The 12,513-nt window shown below is 41.8% G+C and overlaps 1 protein-coding gene across 1 annotated transcript in view; it reads left to right on the top strand.

Moving 5' to 3' along the window:
- The first annotated feature begins 1,234 nt into the window (after nucleotides 1-1,234).
- Nucleotides 1,235-12,513, top strand: part of LOC133990500 (solute carrier organic anion transporter family member 5A1-like) — a 37,214-nt gene continuing 25,935 nt past the window's right edge. The window contains 1 exon segment of the mRNA XM_062428833.1: nucleotides 1,235-2,303. Coding sequence (XP_062284817.1) covers nucleotides 1,349-2,303 — 955 coding nt within the window. The 5' untranslated portion in view covers nucleotides 1,235-1,348.

Here is a 12,513-nt window from a genome sequence, read left to right on the forward strand (position 1 = left end):
TGTAAATGTGCAGAGAGTGCTGAAATAAACATATGTATTAAAAAAGTGATGTCACTTTTTGTACATACAGTAGGTGGTTATGTACAGTAGCCTATATAGAGTTTTCACATATACTGTAACAGATGAACATATAGGCTATATTTCTGTTTTTATTAGTTTTGAAAGGCATAGAGCACACAATAATTCAACAACTAGATTGTTGATAGCAGCTTTCAGTGGGCACAGTCATATATCATTTATTGCATGTGAGTCCATGGGTTGGTATGTAAACATAATCAGTTAATTAATTAATTAATTAAACAGCAGCAAAAACAGCAGCATAACACTAATAATAATACTAGAATAATAAACAATATAAATATATGAACGTATTAAATGATGTGGTTTGAGGTCACCACGTTAAATGTCATGCTTTTATTTTTAAGCTTTATTTCCGGTTTCGTGCACTCTTCAGCTTGACGCAGTTGTTTTCAAAACAGCGGCTGAGAGCAGCTGAGCACTGCGGTGTTTCTGAGCAGCAGCGTTTTTAACCGAGCAGCCTCGTCTCCAGACTCCTCGCACTTCTTTCGTTTTTTCCTCGACGATCACTCTCTCCATTTCCTGTTCTTTCTGGGTTTTTTTTAGTTTTTTTACTGCACATCTCCAGGGATTTACGCTGGAATATAATCACTAAATGACAGCCTCTCTTGCCTGCTGCTGGGAGGACAGCTGGTGCGGCGATAACATGGGGAGGGGGGGAGGAGAGGTGTTGGTGTTGGGGGGGTGCCCTTGACTTGTGGAGGAGGAGTTAGGAGGAGAAAAGAGGGGGTGGGGGTACACACCATCATGCAATTTACCGACAGAAGTGACATTGTGACTGTGTGCTCTTCTTTGGCAGGGGGTGTCAGGGATGCGGCTTTACGAGTTCATTTCATCCCTGCCAGCTGCGGAGCAGCAGCGTCCTGCTGAGAGAAAGAAGCCGTCCAGCGGAAATGTTGTGCATCTGCAGCCGGCCGTGGCCCCGGAGCTCCGCCGGTCGAGCTGAAGAGGCCTGAGCGGTCTCCACCTCACAGATTAGATGGTGGCAGAAGGCGACGAGTGCATGACAAGATAAACAAACATATAAGGAGGCTGCTGCTGCCTGAGCTGCAGATAAGAAGTGTGAGTCTGCTTTCCCCAATCTACTTTGGTTGTTTTGTTGCTTTTTTTGGGGCGGGGATCTTTCTGGGTACCACAGACTCTATTTGTGGGAGTAGATGTGCCCATTAATAATACATGTAATGGGCAGCAGCCCTTGAACTGTGGGCTTGGAACTGGGTCGGTGTTTGTTTTTTTCTAACCCCTAGAAGAAAAAAGGTGACTGAAAATAATGGCTGACCACGAGGAGGCAGAATTGTCCGAATCCCTTCAGAAGGAGGAAGAGTTTTCCAGTGAGCTAGAGGAGCCGAACTACAAATCTAAAAGTCTGCCGATGTTAAATGAAGGTGCTCCCCAAGAGGAAACCTTACTGTCTAGCTCGGCGCGGTTGTCCATAACGGCGGAAGAGAGCGCAGAGTTTATCCAGCTCCCCACTAAGAATGAGTCCTTTCAGACGGAGTCCCCAAAGAGAACAAACTACATGCCCAACCCTGGGAAGTCGGCGCTGAACAGGCCGAGCTCCTACATGGAGAACACAGAGATGCGTAGGAGTAAAAACATGGCGAGGAGGAAGGCGCCGGGGTTTTTCGCTTCCAGGCTGGCGCGGTTTCGTCTGCCTAGCAGGAAGTACCTGTCCGTTCTCATACAAGACTCTCGCTGCTTCCTGTTCTGCATGTGCTACCTGACGTTCATCCAGTCGCTCATGGTCTCGGGCTACCTGAGCAGCGTCATCACCACCATAGAGAAGAGGTACAGCCTGAGGAGCTCCGAGTCCGGCCTCCTCGTCAGCTGTTTCGACATCGGGAGCCTCCTGGTGGTCGTCTTCATCAGCTACTTCGGCGGGCGGGGTCAGAGGCCTCGCTGGTTGGCGGTTGGAGGGGTTTTCATCGCCGTGGGTGCCGCCCTCTTCTCCTTACCTCACTTCATCTCCCCGCCCTACCAAATCCAGGAGGTCAACTCATCCTTGGGCATGGAGGGCCTGTGCATGAACAGCAACGCCAGCGGCAGGGACCGCGTGGACATCACCTCCTGTCCCCGAGACCAGGAGGGCAACGAGCACAACCTGTACGTGGCGCTGTTCGTCATCGCTCAGATCCTGGTGGGCATGGGATCCACGCCCATCTACACCCTGGGACCCACCTACCTAGATGACAACGTCAAGAAGGAGAACGCCTCACTGTATTTAGGTAAGAGTTTGTGTGGAGGTGTGTTGAGTTGTTTGACCACTAGCAGCTGCTCTCACTGATTAGTTTCTTCTACCTTTTTAATTTGAATTTGAGCCAATCAGTGAAATCGGCTGCGTGGTGATCAGTTTGGATTAAAAACAGCAGTCATTCAGGCCACACTGGTGTATTGGTGTTCTCTGTATCTCCTCAGCCTCAAACTAAACCATGTTAGAGGCTTTTAAATTATTTTTGTTATTTAATTAGATCCCCATTATCCAACACCAAGGTAGCAGCTACTCTCCTTGGAGTCCACACAAGCAAACATTACATCATAGAGCAAAAAGGTTTGAACAACTAAAACACAAATAAAACCACTAATAAAGGTAACGACGACAATGACAAGGACTCACACTATATCTAAATAGTCTAAATAAGGCAGCTGTACCACTAAAACAGTGTCACTTAGAATAAAAATGACAAAGACATTCCTTCTTAATCATCATATAATCAGATATTCTGCAGTAAAATATGAAGTGTAGGTGTTATTAGTCATGAAGTATTTCTTTAAACTCGTTTTAATTCGTCTGATTATAAACCATTCCATCTTTTCATTCATCTGCACATACCAGTACGTTGCCTTGCATTAGTTTAGGAGACAGCAACCTTTTGATTCATGCCTTGCATTGAGGTTATGGCCATTACTACTGTATGAACACTGATGGTATGGGACATTTGGGATTTGTCATAAAACAGAGCAGGGAAATAACCATCCTGTCTCTCACCAGTGATCAACCTACGATGATGTTCATTCTGGTGATGTTAACTCTTCTGTTACAGGCCAGAATGAGTCGTCCGGCTTTATTCTGGACTAATACCAACTAGTTTAATAGAAATGACAATGTAAATCAAAATGAACTACAAAAGACAATGTTCATGAGTAAAAAGAGGTCAGTATAACCTCTTACGTTGGAAAATCTCAGCAAAACAACATTGAGTTGGGGAGTTTCTAAATGTGTTCAGTACAGAAGAAGAGCTGTGTTGAGTCACTGTTGGCTAAATATAACAAATTCAGGATCATTCTGTGCAACAAGGCAAGTTTATCTGTAGACGACTCCGGTTGCTGATTTATGTTGCGATCTCAAGCACTGTGTTGATAACATGTTTACACTGTATAAGCACAGATGTTCGGATTAATTGTGGTCAGCTGTGTCACAGACAGAGGAAGTTACTCTGACACAGATGACTGAATGTGGAAGTAAGTTATTCAGTGTAAAAACACTCATCTGAAGTAGTTATGACGAAATCTGTCAAACCATCCTAAACATACTGCTTCTGTCCAACCTCCACAGTCCTCCACAGAAATAAAGTAACTTATTGAACCAAGCAGCTAGTTAAAAAAAAAGAAGTTATTTAAATGTATTTATCCAGGAAATGTTGTATCAAGCTAACAAAAGACATTCAAGCTAACAGTCTGTTGGCAGATTGCTCGATCTTTAGTCGACATGCAGCTCAGAATGCAGTCGAAACTTTAGATTTATAAAGATTTAGAAAAATGTCCTAATTCTCTGATTCCAGCTTCTTAATATAAATATTTTCAGGTTTTTCAGTCTTGTTTGACAGTTAGCTGAATATCTTTGAGTTGTGGACAAAACAAGACATTTGAGGGAATCATTGCAGGCTATGAGAAACAATAAAAGGTCATATTTCGCAATTTTCTAACATTTAGGTACCAAAAAACGAATTATCAAGAAAAATAATTGATAATGAAAATAATTGTTAGTAGCAGACTTAAAGTTTACTGCTGAGGCAGCTGATATTGGCACAGACCAGAAAATGTGTCATTTTGTTTAAATATGCACATTTTTAAGATTATATACCTTATTTGAATGGCATATGATGACTATATATTCAAAATAAATGGTAAATGGACTGTACTATATAGCGCCTTTCTAGTCTTTACGACTCAAAGCGCTTTACATTACACCTCATTCACCCACTGATGACAGGAGCTACCACACAGGGTGCCAACCTGCACATCAGGGGAAGTTAACCATTTATACACATTCATACACCGTTGGCACAGCAACGGGAGGAATTTAGGATTAAGTGTCTTGCCCAAGGACACATCGACATGTGGACTGGAGGAGCCGGGAATCGAACCGCCAATCTTCCAATTGGAGGACGACCGCTCTACCTCCTGAGCCACAGCCGCCCAAATAAATCCACTTTTATGGATGGGATCTCCTGGACAGATTTCTTGGCAAAAGTGCCCAAACAGTGAGATACTTGTGTACATCAAAGTGTTAGTGGTGAGGTGTCACTGCAGTAATGGCGGCTCGCCTACGTCTGCTGACAAACCGAACCCAGCATTTCATATAAAAGGACAATTCAACATAATTAACGTATTGCTTCTAAAACACTAAAAAAAGAAAAAGAAAGCCTCAGACTGAAGACGTGTCAGCATGTTAGTGATCTTAAGATGGAAAAACACCACATGATTAAAGATGGTTAAAACGCTCACCACAGTTGGTGGATTTAAGTGGCAGATGACACATTTAACTAACCACAGGATGTCTAACTGAAGATTTTTTTGGAAAATATGAAGCATCCAAATGGACAGAGGGGTGGATTATGCAGTAGTGGTTGAAATGATTACTTTTCTACTTTTTGGTGCCATTTCTTTCATGTACTGTAACTCAGGGCTGCAGTTTTAATCCATTGTAAGTGTCGTCTTCCATGAAGGTGCAACAAACTTTTCAGCCACCTTTCAAACCTTCAGGTGTTGAGTGTTTCATATTTAAAATACTATATCACACCATTAACATACACGAGACGAGACAGTTCACCATCACCACCCAATATGACCTCAATAATAAACATAAAGTAGAATTATCACCTTTCTGACAATAGCAACAAAAACTGAAAATCTATAAACTTTGTTAAAGTAGGATTTATGGCAGAGCTGGATTGCGTTAGATTGTACAGTTGTTCCTAATAAAGTGCTCAAATGCACAGACATACAGTGCTGGTAAAACACTTTTCATTCCTCTAGGGATTTTAAAAAAAGATGCTGTTTTGACAGTTATCCAGAGATGAAGACTTTTAGAAATAGACAATTAGAAATATATAAAAAATGTGTTCAAAAATATATAATACAAAATCGGTTTTAATTGTAAAATCTAGATCTGAAGAGTAACTAGTAACTATAGCTGTGAAGTAAATGTACTGGAGTAAAAAGTACAATATTTCCATCTGACATAGTGGAAGTACAAAGAAGCATAAAATGGAAATGCTCAATTAAAGTACCCCAAAGTTTTTACTCAAGTACAACACTTGGGTAAATATTTACTGCATTTAAGTTGAAGTCTGCACAAAGGCTGGCGGGCAGAGAGTTGAACCCAATTGGACTTTGTTTTTCTGGGCCATTTTTTCTCCACCGCTATGGCCGACATGTCAGACACTTACTCCAGAAAGTTCTGTGACCAGATCGACTATGTAACCTTCGAACTTCCGGCTCCCCCTCCCCTTTCCCTTTCACATGCTTCCCCACAAGTTCTCGCCCCAGTAGCCTCAAACAAGGTAAAGCCTAATTAGACCAACAAATGAGAGCTCGGTTATGAAAGAGAACAGAGTGCATTCCTGCCGTTGGGACAGAAAGTAAAAGTCCCACAGAGGCTTGGCTTTGGATGGAGACCTTCGTTTCTTTCGCCTTTAATAGGACTAGTGGTGGAAAGTCAGGAAGGCTTTGATCAGTAGTTGGTGTTTGACCAGCAGCAGCAATTTCACCTGCGAGGAGTCTGGACAGTGAGATGTGATTCGACACCTTCCTGGTCGTCCTGTAAAAGCTTTAAAGTCAAAAGAAGAATGTAGAAAAAGTATGAGCTTAATAACATTCATTCTGAAGTTGAAAATAAAGGGTTAGGGTTAGAAACAGGCTGTTTTAGCTCCTGTCTCTGTAAGGCCCGCCTCCTAATGAGTGCTGAGCGGGGGGGATTTGTCCAGGGCTCTGTACAAGGTAGAACCACCACTGGGTGTGAACCAGACGGTCGAGGAACAACTGAGATATATTCTCAACTGAAGAGAAAAATTGTGTTGGATTTTATGGGGCTGCTGGGTAATGAGAAAGGGTCAAGAATAGGGATGAATGATACGACCAAAATGTCATATCCTTATAATGATACCTGTCCTGATAGAGCACATTGTAGATGTCCACACTAAGACACTGAAGACTCTAAATGACAAAAAATACTGCTCTCAATAGTATGATTTGTGTCACAACGAAACAAAGTATGAAACAATAGACGTTATTCTCTCGTAACACAATATATATCATCATCATCATCATCATCATCATCATCATCATATCGCACAGCAGAAATAAACAAGTTTGGAGATTTCACATATCTCTGCAACTCAAATCAACCACCAGTTGTCTACCTGTATGAGACTGTTAGTCGTTTTTAGTGTGACGTCACAGTGATTAGGTCTGTAGTAGCAGGGTTTCTGGGTCTTTATTCAAAATATCAACGTCTCAAATACATCATGTACATGTTTGAGCCGAAATCCGCTCTGAAATATGAGAGCAGACAGAACAAACAACACATGAAAAACCCTTCGTAGCACCCAAGGGCTACAGTACAGACAACCTTTTATGGTCATATGCAACGAAATTGACATCAGCTCTTGGCTTGGACAAGGTAGAAAAAACCTTTGCAGATGAAGCGTTTAGAGAAGGTTGAGTTTTGGCTTGCAGAGAGCATTTCTACAAATGTTCACCTCAAGATTTGGACAGTATATAAGCAACAAAAAATCACAAAAAGCAGAATGTGTCCCTTTAAGTTTGGAAAGAGATTGAATGATGACGTGGAAGTGAGTAAAAGTTTGGCTGGTTGCGTCTAACGTTATCCAACAATTAAAGGACGACACATCACAGTTAGTGTGACTCAGCTGTTTAATGTCGTCTGCGGCTCTGGAACAAGTCTGAGAAACCCTCGGTGATGTCACAGTGATGTTGTCACAGTTATTTTGGCTGCTTGGGGTTTTAGACAGTCTGTTACAAACACGGGGCGTCAGTTTGAAAGACGTGGGTGTCGACCAGGCTGGAGAGGTCTAATGGACATGAAACGCATTATGCAAAGATTTTGGAGCTTGTCCAATACTAGGAAATAAAAGTCAGGCTATCTAAACGTCTGCTGCTCCCCCCCCCCCCCCCCCCCCCCGCTCTTCATTCCACTCTGTCTATCCTGAGAGCCCACTTTATGGAAATGCAGTTCTAGTACCCGTTTAACTTCTACATTGGGATCAAGCTGTATAACAGACAAACAGCATTAAAACCCAATATTTAAAAGGAAGTTTCTCACTTGTTGGGACTGTACAGTGTGAACTTGATTATCTCTGAAACTTCAGACACAATCACAGCAACATGATCTTGTCTCTGTTGACTGGATATTTATAAGCTTCATTCTGTTCTTGCATATCTTGCATATAGTGTAGAGCTGATTAGAGATGAGACAATTGTGATTTGACTGGAAATTAATCTGCAGCTATTTTGACCATCGATGGATCATTTAAGTTCAAACATTCATTGATTAAAGCTCCTTGTTGTGAAGAGTTGCTGCTTTTCTTTGTTATAGTACATGGTATTAAATTGGATATATTTTGTTGGACAAAATGACAAATTTGAAGATGTCACTTTGTGCTTTAGGATATTGTGATGGACCTTTTTTTTTCTCCTGCTTAAAATAGAATTAACTTTAATAAGGTTTTTCACTTTAATAACACTTGGTGGAGTTTATGGGAGTTTTAAATCAAAATCTGAATCAACTACTGATTGGAAATGACTCGACCCTTCAGTAAAAAAAACCCAACAAAAAACCAGCCTGTTGTGGTTTGTAACTTTATCTGCTCTACCAGCCACTTTGGCCAGAAACCAAGAAGTTGTTTGGACGGCGAGACTCAGTTAACTGTGTGGGATTCAGATGCCAGTTTTGTGACAGCTGAATGAAAACATTTGTTCGCCGGCACAACAGTTTACGGTCAGCGACGGCAGGACGGAGCAGCAGAGCACCACATGCCGGTGTGGTCGGTTGCTTTAATGGCAACTGACAGCTTCTCCAGTCGCAGGAATGAGGACACGGTCCGTTACATACCAGGACTTGGCTTGAGGAGACGTTTGCAGGGCTTTCATAGACACAAATCCCCTGTTGAAACAGCAGAGTCAGATGCTGGCAAAGATTGCGTGCTATTATTTGACCGCAGTGAGCTGCTATGAGTTGGAGAAAGTATGTTTTATGTTCCACAGTTTGCTGTTTTAAAAGACCAAGTAGTCACATGCAGCAAAGCGTGTACAGTTTTAACAGTTTTGGAAATTAAAACAACTTTTTTCTCTTTTTTGGAAGGAGGAAGGAAGGAAGGAAGGAAGAAAGGAAAGGAAAGGAAAGGAGGGAGGAAGGGAGGAAAAAAGGAAGGAAATAAGTAGAGAAGGAAGGAACGAAGGAGGGAAGGAAGGAAGGAAGGAAGGAAGGAAAGGAGTAAGGAGGGAGGGAGGAAGGAAAAGAGGAGGGAGGAAGGAAAAGAGGAAGGAGGGAGGAAGGAAGCAAAGAAGGAAGGAAGGAAAGGAGTAAGGAGGGAAGGAAGGAAGGAAGGATGGATGGAAGGAAGTGAGGAAAGACATGGGAGGAGGAGGGAGCAAAGAAAGAGGGAAGGAAGGGAAGAACGAAGGAAAAATTAAAGAAAGAGGGAGGAAGGAAGGAAAGAAGGAACAGTGAAAAGAAAGGGGGTTAATTTGACCCGGGAGGACGATGACAGGAGGGTTAATTAGCAGATTTGACTCTCTTTGTCTTCTTCTGCTACTTGAGATGTTGCAGTCTGTCTGATATTGACCATGAAATGTGCACAAAGAGCTGAGTGTGCACACATACGCCTCTCATGCTACTTTAGCCTACTTAGCTTATTATGTTAGTGGCAGAACATGAGATGAGCGGAGACAGATGATGTCTTTAGTAAATGTGGAGATAGACCACCGCTGTATTCATTTACCTCACTTGCTTTATCCCAGCAGATGCTTTTAAACCGAAGATAAATCGATGGTCTTACTAAAGCCAAAAAAAAGGGGGGGGAATTTCCTGGCATGAGCCCATGTTAACCTAAATCAATTGGTACCATTTGTCTCGTAATCCTTCGTCAGATCAAAGGTGTCTTCTGTTTTTCTCTCAGCTGCTAATGGAGATAAAAAAAACAAGCCGACAGGGGAGGGAGAGTTCAACTTGAAATGTTAGTGGATCTTAGAGTCAGATGGGGTCGCTCAAGTGCGGCCAACCCAACAGCAACACAATGCTGTATATTCTGTTTGGTGCCCTGCCCTGCCCTGGAATAATAAGCACAAGGGACGTCTCGCTGGGACAAAGATGGGATTTATTCCTTGTAATTTGTTATTGAAAGAGGGAACCCAACTGACAAGGAGCCTAAGTGCACACAAAATGAAAGCTTTGAACTTACTTGATGTTTTTTAATGCTGCTGTGTGGCCAGATGTGCTGTATGTGGACACCTGACCATCTTTAACAGCTTCTCCTATTCATCTGATTTCAGGATTTCCACCTAATGTTTGGAACCTGGCTGCAGGATTTGTTTCCATTCAGCCGCAGCAGCGTTACGTCGCCAAAATGTTTAAATTTAATAATAATAATAATAATAATAATAATAATAATTAAAGCTGCAAGCAGCGATGACCGGGCCCAAGCTACAGCACCTTTCATACAAGAAATGCAGCCAAGATGCTTTACAACAAAATAAGTTACATACACTAAATGCTCCACATTAAAAAGAACATAAAACAATGTTAAAGAAACAACATTAATTTAATATAAGATGGACAATAAAAGTAGTGATAATAGTAAAATGTTAAAAAAGCTAAACATTTATATATAAAATCAAGTAAAATACAATCTTTTCATGAGCTTAGAAAAAAGTAATGCTTAGTTTATATTTGTTGATTACCTGTTGGAGTTATTAACCTTTGTGTCGTCCTCAAATTGACCCCGTCTGTTTTGACTGTTCCTTCTTACCTTCCTTCCTTCCCCCCTCCTTCCTTCCTTCCTTCCTTCCTTCCTTCCTTCCTTCCTTCCTTCCTTCCTTCCTTCCTTCCTTCCCTCTTTCCTTCCCTCCTTCCTTCCTTCCTTCCTTCCCTCCTTCCTTCCTTCCTTCCTTCTTCATTCCTTCCCTCCCTCCTTCCTTCCTTCCTTCCATCTTTCCTTCCATCTTTCCTTCCTTCCCTCTTTCCTTCCCTCCTTCCTTCCTTCCTTCCTTCCTTCCTTCCTTCCTTCCTTCCTTCCTCCCTCCCTAACTACCTTCCTTCCTCCTTTTCTTCCTTCCTTCCCTCCTTTTCTTCCTTCTTCCTTCCTTCCTTCCATCCTTCCTCCCTTCCTTCTTTCCTTTTCTCCCTTCCTCCTCCCCTCCTTTTCTTCCTTCCTTCTTTCCTTTCCTCCCTTCCTTCTTCCCTCCTTTTTTTTTTCCTTCCTTCCTTCCTTCCTTCCTTCCTTCCTTCCTTCCTTCCTTCCTTCCTTCCTTCCTTCCTTCCTTCCTTCTTCATTCCTTCCCTCCCTCCTTCCTTCCTTCCTTCCATCTTTCCTTCCTTCCCTCCTTCCTTCCATCTTTCCTTCCTTTCCATCCTTCCTTCCTTCCTTCCTTCCTTCCTTCCATTCACCATTCCTTCCTTCCTTCTATCTTTCCTTCCTTCCTTGACTCGAGGACAACAGGAGGGTTAAACATTGATTTATTTTAAGTATCAGTAATATAATAATTATATATATATCTACTACTTATCAAGCTGATAAAACTGTTTATATGTGTACTATTACTACTGCTCAGTCCCTCCAGGAAATTGCAATTTTGAGCAATAATTCATGCAAATTCAAGAAATTGCGCAATATTTGGGAGGCATTTTGCGAAATGACCACAGCTTTACTGCATGAAATTGTCTCGGTTAAATTACATCATTGCTGTGAGCAGGCGGAGAGATTACACGTGACTCTTCATTGGTATAATAGTTAAAAAAAACAAAAAAATATTTTCCTTTAGATTTTTGCTATTTTTACCCTCAAAAAGAGCACATAAAACATCAACATTTGTATTATTGCATCTTCATGGACATGTTTGGCTGCAGGAATCACAAAAAAACCCAGTGAAATCCTGAATGGATTGACCACTGCTGCTGCTACTACCACTACTACCACTACTGATACAAAATACATGTAAATGAATGGTGTAAATTCTGTGTGGTGTGATCGTGAGGCTTAAACACATAACCTCCCCCATCATAAAACATATTAATTCTGCATGGTTTATATCAGCTAACGGTCTTCTTAGTCTTGCCTTCGCTGCACATTTGCACATCACACTGCAATCAGTAGAAATCTGTATTGCATCACCAGTTTGCTTGCATTAGTGTGTGTGTGTGTGTGTGTGTGTGTGTGTGTGTGTGTGTGTGTGTGTGTGTGTGTGTGTGTGTGTGTGTGTGTGTGTGTGTGTGTGTGTGTGTTGGAGCATGATTTACATAGAAAATGGGTATCTGCTCATCTAAACATTGTTCCATAACATCCTACTGCTGGTTTTAAACTCTACATATTAGTTGATAAACTCAAAAAATGCATGCGATCGGTCTAATAAGCGGCAACACAGAGCTTTAAGGACGCTTCGCTGCATTTATAGTCACACACACACACACACGCACGCGCTGTCACTCTCTAGTGCACGCTCTTGCTCACTCGCTCCAGATTCCCGGAGATTGGATCTCATTTGCGGGCGTCAGGGAGCCGCTATCAATATGCGGGAGAGTTGGGATGCCTGCTACCACTACTAATACTGCTATTACTACTACTACTTATATATTTACCTCAGATATGTAGACCACACACAATAATTCATGATGTTTTATTTTGGCAATATATGGTGCTAAAATGTTGATCACAGTCTTTATCAAGGTAAAACAACGATCACGGTCATGTCCATGTATCATACGATAAGTCGATATATAGACATGATGATGTTGATGATTACGATACGATAAGTCAATAATTATTGTGACAGGCCTACTTAAATGTGCCTTTTTTAAAGGGAAGAGTTGAAGTAAATAATGGATATATTATTTTTGATGATGCAAGCAGGATCCAAAGTATCGGAGGTTATGTTTTTAAATATCAGCATCTTCAGTCTGTAGTCCTTCAGAGCGGCTGT

The sequence above is a fragment of the Scomber scombrus genome, chromosome 11 (assembly GCF_963691925.1).
Source record: "Scomber scombrus chromosome 11, fScoSco1.1, whole genome shotgun sequence".
In the NCBI taxonomy this organism is placed as follows: domain Eukaryota; kingdom Metazoa; phylum Chordata; class Actinopteri; order Scombriformes; family Scombridae; genus Scomber; species Scomber scombrus.